We start from the raw sequence: 16,235 nt of genomic DNA, 5'->3' as shown, positions 1-16,235 counted from the left end.
TCTTCAACTCAGATATTTTTTAAAAAGCACTATGGGATGGTTTCTAAGAACCAAACTGCTAATACAGTGAATCCTTTTATATAGGCAGACACATGGCTGCCTACTCTACAAGCTCAGAGGACAAAACTCAATGAGAGGCGCCCTGTCTGGTTTGGTTCAGTGGTTAGAGCGTTGACCTGCAGACCAATGAGTCGCGGGTTCGATTCTAGCCAAGGGCACATACCTCGGTTGTGGTTCATCCCCGGCCCGGCCCTGGGGTAGGCAACCTATCGATGTATCCTTCTCATGTCGATGTTTCTTTCTCTCTCCCCCCCACCACCACCATCCCACTCTATCTGAAGATAAATAGAAAAATATCCTCCAGTGAGGATTAAAAAAAAAAAACTCAATGAGAGGCAACTTGGAGAGAAATTCAACAGTCTCTCAACAGGGTAAGAAAGAAACAGAACACTTTCTATCCCTTTTGGTTGTAGGTTTCCTGAAAAACACTAAGCCTGCATTTATATAAAGATATAAACCAAATCAGCATTAACCCCAAAGGTAAAGTTATTTACAAAGAAATTAGCCCAAAGTCCTCAGTTCACACATGCAAACCTGTCCTAAGTTGAGCCTTTTCTGAAGGTATTAACACTTTAAAAAGCTATGTCAAGAACCTCCTATACTAATCATTTACTCTGGATGATTTTGCTTCTTAATTACACACACACACACACACACACTTCTCTTTAAAATAGCATTACAGCAATTACATTTTCCTAGAAGGCAAAGAAATTCTCAGAGGTATTATAATAAGCATTTTCATAAGCAATCAACAAAAAACAGAAGAGAATAACAATTCTGGGCAATGACAGAACTGAGCCTTAGAGCTACAACCGAAACAGGGAGTAAGTAAAAACAAAAACAAGCCCTGGCCGTTTTGGCTCAGCACTCACTTAGAGAGTAAACCCCTGGACCAAAAAGTCTCAGGTTCAGTTCTGGTCAAGGATACATACCTTGGGTTGCAGTTCATGCCCAGCCCTGTTCAAGGTCATTTGAGAGAAAGCCAATCAAAGTGTCTCTCTCCCATTGATATTTCTCTCTCTCTCTCCCTCCCTCCCTCCCTCCCTCCCTCCATCCCTCTCTATCTGAAAATTAATGGAAAAATATCCTCAGGTGAGGATTAAAAACAAAAACAAACAAGAAAACATGTAGGAGAGGAGATAAGAAAGACCCTGTCTAACCTTAATGATCCTACTTTGGGGGGTTTAAAGACACAGATAAATTCCTTTCTACTTCCTTCAAACACTGATGCAATAAGCCTGGTAGCAACAAGCACAGAAGAAAACACAAAACAAAACACCATGTGTTTTTTTCTCCTGATTTCTGATATAAGTGTCATTTTTAAAAACCCTCAAATACAGAACTCCTAAGTGGAAGTCCTCCATACTAACTTGGCCCTATATCTTGGGAGAAACCCCCTCAAAGTCCCTAATTTCCTCATTTCTAATTTTAAGTTCTATAGATAAAAAATTTTAAGAAGTGAAAACATTAATTGCTCATGACCTGGTAAAACCGCATGGTTACTGTGGAGCCCTGGTGCTCCTGTCTAGCTGCCTGGAAATAGGTGGTTTATACTACAGATGCTTCTCAGAGGAACCAAACATCAATGTCTACTCTTCTAAAGCAGGTACTTACTGAATGAGGGAACTGCTGAATGTCCATGGGCACGGTTTTACCCTTTCATTTAAATCAAGTCTCTTTCCAATCAGGACATGTTCTTCCAGCAAGGTAGGTAGAAGGGCAAAAAAAGGGCAGTTGTTTTACATTTATAAAATGGGAAAACAACAGACATCCTTCCTATCTAAAGATTCAAATGGCCTGCTTATTCAACTTTATTCTATACCAGTGGTTCAACAGCTTTGGTTGCACATTAGAATCATCTAGAAGCTTAAAAAACCCTAATGCCCAGACTATGCCCCAGACTAACAAGAACCTCTGGGGGTATGGTGTAGGCATTAGTATTTTTTTAAGTGCCCCTCCCAAACATGAGGGTTCCAATGTACAGTCATGGTTGACATGGCTACCCCAAAATATGAGGTGTGGCAAAACCCTGCTTTCTTCCTTATATTACCAAATCTGGTTGAGCAGGGTCTGGAAAGTGCTCACCAAAAGAAAGAACCATCACTTTTCCCTCCCACTGAGAAAAAAACCAAACACTTGTCTCCCTGCTTAAAAAAAATGTAGAAATTTATATATGCTAGAAAGATATCATGGGGACAATATCTGTGGAATATAAAGAATTAGCATTCTTGCCCTGGCCGGTTTGGCTCAGCGGTTAGAGCGTCAGCCTGCGGTCCTGATAGACCCGGGTTCGGTTCCCACTAAGGGCGTGTACCTTGGTTGCAGTTTGTCCCCGGCCCTGGTCGACTGTGCGGGTGGCAGCCACTCGATGTGTCCCTTTCACGTCGATGTTTCTCTCTCTCCCCCTCTGTTCCTCTCTCTCCCTCCCACTCTACCTGAACAAAAAATGGAAAAATGTCCTCGGGTGAGGATAAAAAAAAGAATTAGCATTCTTTTTTATTTTTTTTTTATTTTTATTTTTTTATCCTCACCCGAGGACATTTTTTTTTTGTTGTTCAGGTAGAGTGGGAGGGAGAGAGAGGAAGAGAGAGAGAGAGAGAAACATCGATGTGAAAGGGACACATCGAGTGGCTGCCACCCGCACAACCGACCAGGGCCGGGGACAAACTGCAACCAAGGTACATGCCCTTAGCGGGAACCGAACCCGGGTCTCTCAGGACCGCAGGCTGATGCTCTAACCGCTGAGCCAAACCGGCCAGGGCAGAATTAGCATTCTTGCCCAGCTGTGTGGCTCAGTGGTTGGGCATCGACCCATGCACCAAGAGATTACGGGTTCAATTCCCAGTCAGGGCACATGCCCAGGTTGTGAGCCTGATCCCCAGTGGGGGGCATGCAGGAGGCGGCCAATCAATGTTCTCTCTCATCAATGTTTCTAACACTCTCTGTCTCTCTCTAAAACAAAAAAAATCAATACAGAAAAAAGAAAAGAATTAGCATTCTTGAAGAGTTAGCATGCTTAAGGCCGACTGCCTGCAGGAAAGCAGACCTAAAGAAGGCTGTGGACTGAGCATTTGAAAACCAGAGAAAGGTCATGAACACCTGCTTCACTGCACATCAGAGTGCACTGGCAATGACTTCACTCGTTTTATTTGCCTATGGCAACAGACCTGTTCTGAGTGATGCGGATAACAGAACCTTTTTCTGCATGTGTGACTAGGAGGAAATTGGGACCGTAAGTGTGAGGTGCGGGTGGGTGGGTGGATGGGTGTGGGAGTGTGGGGGTGCATGTAGAGAAGTAAGAGATCTCTCTGGTTAGAAGTTACTAGATAGGATGGAACCTAGAAATTCATATTTAAGAATGAGAAATGCTAGGCTATCCAACTCCTTACCTCATATATAAAGCTAAATGGCTAGACTGGGTGACCCCAGATAATTCTCTTCAGATGCCAATATTCTTTTGCCTGCCTCCCCCTGCTACTCCTAGTAAGGTTTGCAGGATTCACAATCTCCCCTACCCATGGCTTTCAATGACAACAAGAAGCTTCTCCAGGTCATTACATCAGGCTTATTCCAGGCTCATAGTCCTGATACCCCAAAGAACATTCTTGATAGACAATCACCACTTTAGATTTCAAGGATAAAGAAAGCTAGCATTACTTAAATGTCACACTAAGCGTTTTAGCTATACTTGGCTAATGAAGGCCTTTGAACGTGAGTGTGTGCCAAGGCACTACTTACTGGGTGGGACAAGAGCTGGCAGATGACCTTAGTCCAGGCTACTGTCCTCAAGCCCACGGTGCTTCTGGTGGGTTGGCTGGGTCACAAGTGACAGTCATTTGGCTATCTCTGCGACTTTAGACCCAGAATACCCTCTCTGTGTTAGGTACAGAACTGCTTTGAACCCGGCTGGTGTAGCTCAGTAGATTGAGCAGCGTCCCATGGACTGAGAAGTCCCAGTTGGATTCCTGGTCAGGGCACATGCCCGGGCTGCGGGCTCAGTCCCCAGTACAGGGCTTGCAGAGGCAGCTGATCGATGTTTCTCTTTCACATCAATATTTCTCTCTCTCCCTTCCTCTCTCTCTAAAAAACTCAATGACAACATATGTAGCGGGGGAACTATTTTGAAATAAAATTGATAAGATTTTCACCAGATACACACCCAATTAAATTTCTTCTTTATTTTATTTTATTTTATTTATTTATTTATTTATTTATTTATTTATTTATTTATTTATTTATTTTTCAATTAGAAATAATCATGCCTCGGGTAAGCCTCATTGGCTATGATACTGCCACGGTGTAAAGCTGATATTTCTTCTCTAATACTCACTCAGTAAGCATGTGCCAATAAGATAGAAGCCAGTCAAGATGTTAATCTCAAAATTCGGCTACAACACTTAAACTGTATTTTCTTATTCAATTATTCACTTAATCATTTACCGAGTTTCCTATGTTCCAGGCAGTGTACAAGGATCTGGGGATACGAAGACAACAGAGGCTGTGAGGGCACTGCTGGGACCCCGATCAGCAAATCCCAACTCCACTGTTGCATCCAGTCTTCTCATACCTGTGTGCTTTGACCCCCGCATCCCTAAATGGGACAGGTAGTTACCTTAACTGAGTTCTTGTGAGGATTCCATGGGGGTGATGCAAGGAAGGTGTCTAGCATAGTAACAAAGCCCCCCAACAGCAAAGAATTCCAATTTGTAAGGGAAATAGCAACACATTAAATAAGAAATGGATGATTAACTACTGCAACCAGAAGGATGGTGCAGAGAATTATTTTGGTGCATGATAATATGAAAAATACATGTAAAATCAAATAATAATGAGTCCCTGAATATGCCTTCCATGGTTGCAACTCACTTCCTCGCTCAGTTTTCAAGGACAACAACCACTCAAGAAATGAGTGAGATCCAGTGTTTAAGACCAGCAATGGTGTAGGGATAGAGTCCTGCTACGTGCCCCCTCTAACTTCTCAAAGAGAACAGACTACCTTGCCAAATGCCCAGAAAGAAGTCCTAACATCGCCCTGGCCGGTTTGGCTCAGCGGTTAGAGTGTCCACCTGCAGTCCGGAGAGACCCGGGTTCGGTTCCCGCTAAGGGCATGTACCTCGGTTGCAGTTTGTCCCCGGCCCTGGTTGGTCGTGTGGGTGGCAGCCACTCGATGTGTCCCTTTCACATCAATGTTTCCCTCTCTCTCTCTCTTCCTCTCTCTCCCTCTCACTCTGTCTGTACAAAGAATGGAAAAGTGTCCTCGGATGAGGATAAAAAAAAAAAGAAGTCTTAACATCATCTAACCTTGGGGTGGCATGATAACTTGGACTGAATAAATGTCACAACAGCACAAATATTCCTTTATCCAGAGTAAAGAAAGGCAAAGAACTCTGGAATGGCAAAGGCCTCCCTAGTTTCACCATACAACCTAAAGCAGGTCTGGGCAGGGTTTAGGGCAAGGCACTTGAATACCCCCAAGATGATTTGTACTACATGTAAAAAATGGAAGTAACATAAAATCCTGCCCATCTGACTGGGCCATATTCTAGTGAAATCAGACAAAGTGTGTAGGATCATTTGCAAAGCCTAATGCCATACACAATGAATCAGGGAACAAAATCGTATTCAGCCTTCGCCCATAACTTTGGAAACCGCAGGGAGTCCTTTTCCAGGTATGCTTCAGAGCTCAGGCAATTTGTCCTGAGACCACAGTTCGGCTAAAAAGCCCTGAAAAGTCGATCACATGCTCTCTGCAGACAAAAAGTGCCAAAGCTTATCTGGTTTGCTAACTACAGTCCTTTCGTGCTGCTAAGCTGACCAGCAGGACAGACTGATAAATTAGAATGTGTTCAACTTTAAAAATTTACCTTCCCTTCGAGAGGCAATGCTTTCTCTTGAGACCCAAGCACACAGAATAATTCTTATTTGGAATGTCTGTAAAGCCAATTTCATATTCTACAGTGAGATGCAAACTATCTTAGAACTTACGACGGAAGGAAGGACTGATCTGAATGAAAGACTATTGTTTAAATACACATATTTTATAATAGTGGGCTTGAGTGAAAGCAGTAGGAAGCCATCGGAAAGCACATTAGTCCTCGGTTAGAGAAATAAGAGGCAAATCATGAATGCTTAACAGAAGAAATCTCAGAATCTATTTTTAAAATGAAAATCATCCCTAGCTAGACTGGACAAGCCTCACGACAGTCCCATTTAACCATCTGGAAATACTTCCTTTGTTCAAGTTTTGGAAGAGTTAAAAAGAGAGACATAAAAAAGACAGCTTTCTCTCAAAGGTAAAGAACTGCCTATATATATAGTCTTTTATAAAAATAGTCAAAACCATGACTCAAGAACAAGTTCTTAAAATACATTTAGGCAAGCCACCTAACCTGTGTCCTTTTCTCCTCTCTATATAATTAGTGCTTATAAGATAATAAAAGCCACAGGTAAAAGTACCAAAGATTGAGGCAGAAATGTTCACTCATGTCCACCACTGCAATGTTTAGCTGAATGGTCTGAATAGCTTTCTTCAAGGCTGAATGAATCTGACCACAGACTCAGCCATGGAGCTGGAATTAAAGCAGAGGATGACAACCATACCTAGTAAACTTCTTCCAGAAGGTGCTTTTTTAATTTGTGGAAACTATCCCGGATGGCATTATTATGAAATGACAACTTGTCAATAAGCATTCGTGGACAATGAGTTCTCCTGGGTGGAGCACATTCACGTAAAATCCAATAGGAAGAGCAGAGCTGGAGCAACTCTTCCTGTGTGACAACCAGGCTAGGTTAGCTTGGAAAACAATATGAAACACCGTCATCACCATGTGTAACTCGAAAAACAAAAACAATTCCCACAATGTGAAGCCATAAAATAAGTATCAGGAAGTCCAACCAAGTTCTGTTTTTCCTCACTGGCAGTATGGATACATTTTTTGAAATTACTTCCAGAAATAGCTCTGATGCTCCTGTTTTGCTGGGAACCTACTCTGTGCTTAATCTGCCTATTGGAGGCAACTACACTGAAAAAAAAGGGGTCTTAAAAGATACTCCTTACCTCCCCATCCCTGGTATGTATTAGGAGCAGCAAAAATGGAGTCATTTAGTCATGCTTAACATACCATTAGCAAAACAAACATGGATTCATTTTGTAAGAGCTTCTTTTTAGTAATAAGGTAAGACTCAGCCAAATCTTCCCGCTTTTACAATGCCCTTCATCCCAACAAAATAATTATTTGAACCAAATTTCCCTCTCTCGGGAGGAGACATTCTAAGCAGACCACTTCTTTACTAAAAACATACCTGAGTCATTTACGCTGCTATTCCTCTTGGCGTAAGCACTCCGAACCACCTGCTCGTAAACCTGAGCGCCTATTGTCCTCATGTTGTCCCGGATCAGAATGCCTTGAGCTTGCATCATGAAGAGGTAGGTGTTCACTGCAGAAAAAGAAGAAGGGGGAAAAAGAGGTGAATTCAAAAGCAACTAATAAAACAAAACAAAAAAACACACATAACTTTGGGTTTCTTTACTTCTTTTGAACCTCTTTTAGCTCTAAGACCCTACAAATGCCATAACTCTGTTTTCCATATTGGGTTCAGTGTTTTCAGGACACCAACATTCTTTGTGTAGCTAGCAGGACTTGGGGAAATTTCTGTCAATATTCAGCAGTTTCAGAAAAACCATACATTTAAAAAATTATATTTCACCAGGTCTTAAAATATCCAATCTGCATTCTAGCAAGGTAACAATCAGAAAGACATTTATGGATCAATTAAAATATTTTTTAAAAGATCTCTGATCTCACATATATGTATAACCCACAGACAACAGTTGGTGATGGCCAGAGGGAAGGGGGGCAGGGGCTGGGTGGAAGGGACAAAGTGGGGAGGGAAAATAGGGACATTTGTAATAAACAATAAAAAGAAAGAAAAATTCAACTTCAGTTCAGGCCCAGAGATGATATGATCCCATTGATTATGTACACATTCTGATTTTAGGGATATTAAAATGTGAGAATAATGTGTGTCTAAGAATTGATGAAGAACGGTAATAATAATGATTTTATTACCAACACTAACATAATTTTATACAATTATTATTCTTTGTCTTTCTGTGGACAATATAATGTTTCTCAAACTTCTGTAAAGTGTAAATAAAAGCATGTTTTAAAAAAAGCTCTCGGGCCTGGCCAGTGTGGCTCAGTGGATTGAGTGTCGTCCCATGGACTGAGAGGCCCAGGTTCGATTCCCAGTCAGGGCACATGCCCGGGTTGTGGGCTTGATCCCCAGTAGGAGGCTTGCTGGAGGTAGCCAATGGATGTTTCTCACATCAATGTTTCTATCTCCCTCTAAAACATATTTTAAAATATAAAATTAAAAAAGCTCCCTGGTCTCTTTAATTCACCTTCTCAACACTCGATGGCTATATGCAGAGAATGGAAACCACTGGCTGCTCTGTTTAAAGAAACACTCGGATCTAGGTCTGGTCTTAGAAACTTTTTAAAAGGGGTGGAGTGAGACTCCAGGTACTTTTCTTTACGGTATTTGGAGAGAAAAAGTTAGAATGTAAGCAGTACTCACTACCCACCCACCTCAGTCCCAAAGTCCGAAGCAATGGGGAAAAAGCAGAGGGGATAAGTTCAAGTGTCGATCGAAACATATTCGCTTTGCAGTAAGTACAAATATCAATGCGTGATACTGTATGAAAAGTAATATGCTATATGTCAATTATGTCTTAATAAAAACAGAACCAAAGAAAACAAAACACGAAACACACCCTGGCCGGTTTGGCTCAGCAGTTGGAGCGTCAGCCTGCGGACCAGAGAGTCCCGGGTTCAGTTTTTGATAGGGGCCGGTACCAAAAAAAAAAAAGGCAATAAAAACAAACAAACAAAAAACATATTAACAAATGATTATTCAGATTAGCTACCCACTCATTATCTTTTGGAAAGTGAGCTCCACTGGGTTTTCTTTAAGTCTTTTCTTTTTTGAATCTTCACTTGAGGATATTTTTTCCATTTTTCCTCAGACAGAGTGGGGCAGGGTGGGGGGACGACATCAATGTGAGAGGGACACATCGAATGGCTGCCTCCTGCACAACCCCGACCAAGGCCGGGGACTAACCATCACCACGGTACGTGACCTTGACCAGAATCAAACCCGCAACTCACTGGTCCGCGGGCCAAGGCTCTAACTGGTGAGCCCAACTGGCCAGGGCTCTTTAAGTCTCTCTGTGATATGAAACAGAGATCACAAAAAGAAGTGAACACAATTCCTGTGTTCCACTTACGACCTCAAATACCATGCCAGGAAACTGTAAGGTTTAAAACAGCGTCCTAGCTAACCAATCTAATTTACTCGCTTTCCCTTCACCACTGTGAAAGGGGTGTCTCGGAGGGTGGCACATTCACAAACCTAAACTCTCGTGTGTGCTAGGATCCTCCGAACACTTGGCTAACCTCCCACCAGGCCTCAGGCAGGTACTCAATGGAGAGCTTGAGCCACTGCTCCAGACTCAATATGCACGGCCTTCGGCTGTCCTGGCTCTTCCACGAGACATCTTTTGTTGACACAGTTTCATCATTATTATCACAGTGTCCTGTACATAATGCACAGTAAATAACCAAATGAATGGAATTTAAAAGTCGATTTACTTTATTTCCAGCTATTGTATTTGGGTGCTTGTGCTGGTGATGGGGGTGGAGGCTGGGACCCTCAACTGGCACAGCTCTCGATATTGAAAACCCCAGGTGGCCCACATTAACAGAGACACAAAATCTTCAAAAAAATTTCAGATCATCTCTAAGGAATGTCCCAAGCCAAAAAATAATAAACAGAAGAAGCGCCCTGGCCAGTTTGGCTCAGCGGTTAGAGCGTCAGCCTGCGGTCCAGAGAGACCTGGGTTCGGTTCCTGCTAAGGGCATGTACCTCGTTTGCAGTTTGTCCCCGGCCCTGGTTGGGTTGTGCAGGTGGCAGCCACTCGATGTGTCCCTTTCACGTCGATGTTTCTCTCTCTCTCTCTCCCCCCCCCTCCCTGAACAAAAAATGGAAAAATGTCCTCGGGTGAGGATAAAAAATAATAATAAAAATAACATACAGACAAGTATTCATTGAATATTACATATAAAGCTGTGAGGCACTGCAAAAAATATACTACCTCCTTCCTCACAAATTTCACAATCTTCTCTGCAAAGGACCCTATAGTTAAGCCCCTTTTTTAAATTATCCCCCTTTCTTAGTTCTAGGGTCCCAACTACAGAACCACTCTGAGGCAGTTCTCAAACTTCGCCCTGCCTCCCCTGTACAGCTTTTTACAGGTGGTCAGTGTGGTTGGTCTGCGGACCACATTTCTAGATCCAGGCCTAGGGAACTTCAGCTACCTTATAGTAACATTTACTGAGCAATTAATTACATAATTCTTTATCTCACTTAATCCTCATAATTATCTTAAGAGGAAATTAAACGATCCAATTTACAGTCAATTTCTAGGCTTCAGTTTCTCCACATAGGTCAACAGCGAAATGGACTCGAACCAGGTGTACTTTTGCTCTAACCACTAAGCTTAAGACCTTGCTTATCCATGTTCTACAATCTCCTCAAAGATTTCAAGCACCCTGATGGTTTAAAATAATTACTCGTAAGGGGATAGCTCTCAAATCTTTATCTCTTACACAAAGCTGCCAGATGGATCTTTCTTAATTACAGATTTATCCACACTGCTACTGCTCGAAAGCCTTCTATGCCTCTTGCCTGCATCCCTGGGCTTCTGCTGACCTTCAGGGCTTCTGGTCTTTCTGCCATGCAAACCTATTAAATCTTCAAACCCCGGTGCATATACTTCTCCAGCCTCTCTCTCCCTTCTCAAATCTCTGTGGTACTGTTACAGATTATTAGAAATGAGCCTTCTGTTTATATTTTGTCTTGGTTTATAACAACTGTTTAATATGTCAATCTTGTCATTCAACTAACAAACTTAAACAAACCACATCTTATTAATGCTTTTTCTAATTATCCACAGGAAGCAGCACTACGCTGAAAAAAGAAAAAGCTGAGGAAATAAATTTTGCAAAACAAAGGAAAAAATCACAAATTTACAGACTTGGAATTAGATGGGATTTTAAAGAAAGCTCTTCTCAAAACCATCAAATGCTTTTACACCACCCAAAAACTATGCCTTCCAGGAACACAGAGTCAGCATGTAAAATACAGCCATCTTCAAAGAAAATTTAACTTTGGATTGTGTCCAAAAATGTTTCCCAGTCACTTTTACCCACTGGTTCTCATTCTGCCCCTTGACAAAACAGTCAAATCCCTTTCCCCCACTTTAGATATTTTTCAATCTCCCTCACACTCACCCAATCACCCTCACTTCTACCCTACCTAAGCATCACCCACACCCTAGGCTAGACAGCCCAAACTCCTTTGTGAAGTATCATCACACTTCACTCCGCATCCTGGCTGCTCTCCTGTGCATACTGGCCCTGTGGTCTACACTGGACAAAGGGCAGTGCCCATGCTGGCAGAATGGTCCAGGTGCAGTCTGATGGGTCCAGAAACAAGTATAACTACCAGCAGCCCTGTTCCATCTGTTGCCAAAGCACTGTCAACTTGAGTCCTCTCTTGGACATCCATAATTCACAATAACGCAAGACCACAGAAATTCTCCATATTCAATTATCTAACTAGTCATTCCCCAAACCAGCTCCATCCCTGCCATATAATAACTAGTAACATCAAGTGGTTCTCTGCAGAACTCAATTTGGGAAATTCTGTTTCGGATATTTGTTAAAAGAATTTAAAACTTCCATTACATGGTTGCTAACCAGTCGATAATTAATGAATGTGGTTAGATAATACTCACACCATATTATTGATTTATATTGAGCTTGCTGGAGGTAAACCCTCAATCTTTTTAGATATGTTGCTGCTAAGATACCTTCTCCTGTTCTGTGTTCATGCAGTTGGTTATACAGACCCAACTGTACTTTAGGATAATCCCTATTGTCTTATTACCAAATTTAGCCCATGGCTCTGGCTAAATTGGGATGCGTATATATACCCATAATGCTTTCCATCTAAATTATCTCATTTAAAATTCACATCTTTGCCCTCGCCGGTTTGGCTCAGCGGTTAGAGTGTCGGCCTGCAGTCCAGAGAGACCCAGGTTCGGTTCCCGCTAAGGGCATGTACCTCGGTTGCAGTTTGTCCCCGGCCCTGGTTGGTCATGTGGGTGGCAGCCACTCGATGTGTCCCTTTCATGTCAATGTTTCTCTCTCTCTCTCTCTCCCTCCCACTCTATCTGAACAAAAAAAATGGAAAAAAATGTCCTCAGGTGAGGATAAAAAAATAAAATTCACATCTTTGTGAAGTAGATATCATCTTGATTTTTTACTTTAGATACGAAAGTCAAGTCCAGAAGTCTTACAGTTAGTGAGGTCGAGAACAGAGAGAAGTGAGGTTCCACAACATTTTGAAGAGCTTTACTCTGAAAAAAACAGTACTTTCCAATAATATGGTCCTGATCAATAGTGGCTGAATCCCAGCTTAAAATTTTTTAATTGGCACAGAGTTATTCAATCTATTGTTTTGTTTTGTTTGTTTTTATTGATTTTAGAGTGGGAGGAAGGGAGAGGGAGAGAGAGAGAGAAACATCGATGAGAGAACATCAACTGGCCACCTCCTGCATGCCTCCCACTGGGGATTTGGCCCACAACTGGGCATGTGCCCTGACTGGAATTGAACCAGCGACCTCTTGGTACATGAGTCAATGTTCAACCACTGAGCCACACCAGCCAGGCTCTTTTATTGTTTTAGTATCTGTTGAGTACCCACTTCCCAAGTGCTTTTCACACACTAGGTCAGTGGGGATAAGATGAGTTAAGATAGCACAGAATCCAGTGTAGACATAATCAAATAACCATAATGAAGCGTAAATGCTAAGATATAATTTACTACAAATTTAGGTTTACTAATAACTTTTTTACATTTGCATGAGAAATTGTAATAATTATCCAGCCCTAAGATCTAGATAGAGGAATCTGTTATGACCATAATTCGGTTGAGAACAAATAAGCCCCATTCAAGTTTACATAATCGGAAATTTCCAGCTAGATGTCAATGTAAGCAGCCCTGGGCCATGGCTTGAACCGGAGTTTCCGGGAGCAAAGCACTGGGTCTCCTAACAGGAAGACATACTCTTCCCTCTTCATTAGAATTCCAGCCAGCTTCCATATCCTCATGAATCAGTAACACAATTCTCACTTGAACACACACATTAATAAATGCCTCTGACTCATAAAAATTCCTCACAAGATAATGAAACCTGACATTCCAGATTAGGAGCAAAATAAACCCAAGAAGAAAATTACAAGACTCTTTGTATATCCTTAAACATATGTATCCTTAATGTTTGTTGCATCTGGCTTGGTAAGCTAAAAGAGGAGAAAAAGAAAGCCATTCCTTTGCTGACCATTCTTTAAAATCTGTATTTTATCCCCAATGCCCAACCCCCACACACACACACCTCTATTCTCCATACACAATCTGCCTTTCCTGCTCTAGGTTTCTATTTAACAGTACATACTTTCTTGTCTCTTGTTATCTCCCTCACTAGAATGTGAGCTCCATGAGGGCAAGTTGCTATAACCTCCCTGGTGGCAAGAACAGTGTGTCTGGAAGACAGAAGATGCATAATAAATATTTAAATAAGTGAATATCTAGGTTGGGACAATAAACAAATGAGTCTTCTGAACTCAGCTGTGCCTAAGGAGGCAAGGGTGATGGGATTCCAAGCCTTTCTCTCGTATTAGCACCCTACTCCTTTATGAGAGGAACCCAGTATGTTCTGAGTTAACCAGCTTCATTGCACTAACCTGTTCCTAAGAAAAGTTCAGCAATTGAGCAGAGCCATCAAATAGATCAGCCCTGCCCAAAGTTCTCTGGCACTCTCCCTCCTTACAAAGTTGTTTGGTTTTTTAATGTTCCTTAATATAATGCACAAGTTTATTCAAATCGTGTGCAGCAGTATTTGTAATATGAGGAACCCTTCAAAATCACCCCAATCTGAAAACAGAAGTCCATCTACAGAAGAACAGATTAAAAATGAATAGCCTATAAGAATTTCAGCATTCTGTGACCAGAATAAGTACACTACGACTGTATGCAACCACACAGATGAGTATCTCACACATCATGTGAAATGACACCAAAGAGCACATACGATATAATTCCATGTACATAAAAGTCCAAACACAAGCACAACAAATCAGGAGAATAGATATGGGGGGAGGGAGTTTGAAAGGGGGCTTCTGGTAATCTTTCATTTCTTGATCAGGCACTGGTACTAGGTATACTCATTTTATAAAAATTCATGAAGGGCCCTGGTCAGTTTGGTTCAGCAGTAGAGTATTGGCCCACGGGTCCATGAGTCTCGGGTTCCATTCCGGCCAAGGGCATGTACCTTGGTTGCGGTTCATCCCCAGTCCTGGTCGCGACCAGTAGATGTGTCCCTCTCTCGCTGATGTTTCTCTCTCTCTCTCTCTCTCTCGTTCTCTCTCTCCCACTCTATCTGAAGATAAATAAAAAACTATCCTCGGGTGAGGAATGAATGAATGAATGAATGAATGAATGAATGAATGAATGAATATTCATGAAGGTTTTCACCTATTTGAGTACATTTTAGTATATGTTGTACTTTAATAAGGGAGCACAGGAGAGCAGCTACTAAATCCCAATGTGAGGGCAGGGTCCGGAAGACATTCGAGAAGAGGACTCCAGGGTAAGGCCTTGAAAGGACAACTCTGAAACAGGAAAGGGAAGCGCACAAGTGGAGATGAAGGGGTATGCAGGGAGAAAGTACATCTGAAGAACTAAAAGCAATTCGGTATGGCTGGAATGAAGGGTATGTATGGCAAAAATGTGAGAGGAGGCTAGAGAAACAGAGGGGAGCAAGATCACAAAGGGCTTTCTGTGCTATATTTAGGGGCTTGACACTGAAGAAATGGTCCAGGATCAGATTTCAGGTGTGCCAACGAGGAGGTATCAATCAAAACAAGTATATTCACCCCCTACTCAAATTCATGGCTCAGATAAAGGGCTGAATTTTTCAGTATCCAGACAAATTCCTTAAAGGGAGCAACTTCTTTGCATGAATTAAATAGATTCTATATGTAGAACCCCATTTAGTTACTGAAAGTTGGGTGTTCAAATCTTATCAAAAGCTATTTCTATTTTCTACATGAATCAGCAGGAGGAATACGCTGTCTGCCAAATCTTGGAGCAGAAAGATGGAGTGAAGATGTCAAGATATAAAGCCAAGTACCACTAATACTAAGCACAGCCAGAGACAGTGGGGGTCGGAAGCAGGCATTTGACAGTCAGCTCAGTGCTGCTCAGTGCTAGGTGGGCCTGTCCTTCCCTGGATTTACTCGTATCATCCATCTCTGTTCTGAACCACCCCCGCTGAGACCACACAATGTGTGTGACTCATAACAGAGTCAAGTACATTTCATGAAAATACCAGAACAAATCTATGGACCAGGGTTATACCCCAATTCATAGGTCCATGCTTTCAAACTAAAATAAAAAATAGGGGAAAGGGAGAGAAGGGGACAGAAGCAGAAAAGCAATAAATAGAAAAGAGGAGGTTCTCACCATCTCCCTCCTCCCATATATAAGATATAAGATACAATAAAAGTTAAGGGCAAATAAAGAACAAAAATGTTCCCTGGCCGGTTTGGCTCAGCGGTTAGAGCATCGGCCTGCGGACCAGGGAGTCCCAGGTTTGATACCAGCCAAGGGTACGTACCTCGGTTGCGGTTCATCCCTAGCAGCTGGGGTCGTGCAGGTGGCAGCCAATCGATGTCTCTCCCTCATATTGATGTTTCTCTCTCTCCCTCCCACTCTGTCTGAAAATAAATGTAAAAATATCCTCAGGTGAAGATTCAAAAAAAAGAACAAAAATGTGTCCTAGAAATGTTGATGTTTGATTTTTCCTCGCTAGAAAACTGCAAAACCTGCATTGTCCTTTTTTTCCAATCTTTATTGTTTAGAGTATTACAGATGTCTCCCCATTTTTTCCCCCATTGCCCCTCTCCACTGGGTTCCCACCCCTATTGCACTATCTTTCTTGATCAATATTTTCTGAGAAACCAGACCCTAAAAAAGAACTGATCTCT

General features: G+C 42.0%; 1 protein-coding gene and 1 pseudogene across 18 annotated transcripts in view; both read right to left on the bottom strand.

Annotated features, from left to right (window-relative positions):
* B4GALT5 (beta-1,4-galactosyltransferase 5) overlaps positions 1 to 16,235 on the bottom strand; it is an 81,269-nt gene that overhangs the window by 17,203 nt on the left and 47,831 nt on the right. For 6 of the 18 annotated variants that reach the window (XM_036244797.1, XM_036244802.1, XM_036244801.1 and 3 more), the window contains one exon: positions 7,363 to 7,497. In XM_036244797.1, coding sequence (XP_036100690.1) covers positions 7,363 to 7,497 — 135 coding nt within the window. Of the gene's footprint in view, positions 1 to 1,674; positions 1,757 to 4,500; positions 4,519 to 6,660; positions 6,854 to 7,362; positions 7,498 to 8,836; positions 8,872 to 13,582; positions 13,611 to 13,642; positions 13,731 to 16,235 lie in introns of those variants that run through there. The other 12 variants (XM_036244795.1, XM_036244804.1, XM_036244803.1 and 9 more) reach the window with 9 other exon arrangements.
* On the bottom strand, positions 4,282 to 4,367 carry LOC118619515 (annotated as a pseudogene).

The sequence above is a fragment of the Molossus molossus genome, unplaced genomic scaffold, assembly GCF_014108415.1.
Source record: "Molossus molossus isolate mMolMol1 unplaced genomic scaffold, mMolMol1.p scaffold_m16_p_6, whole genome shotgun sequence".
In the NCBI taxonomy this organism is placed as follows: domain Eukaryota; kingdom Metazoa; phylum Chordata; class Mammalia; order Chiroptera; family Molossidae; genus Molossus; species Molossus molossus.
Note: the sequence above shows the minus strand (reverse complement) of the source record. Positions and strands in the feature narration are given on the sequence as shown.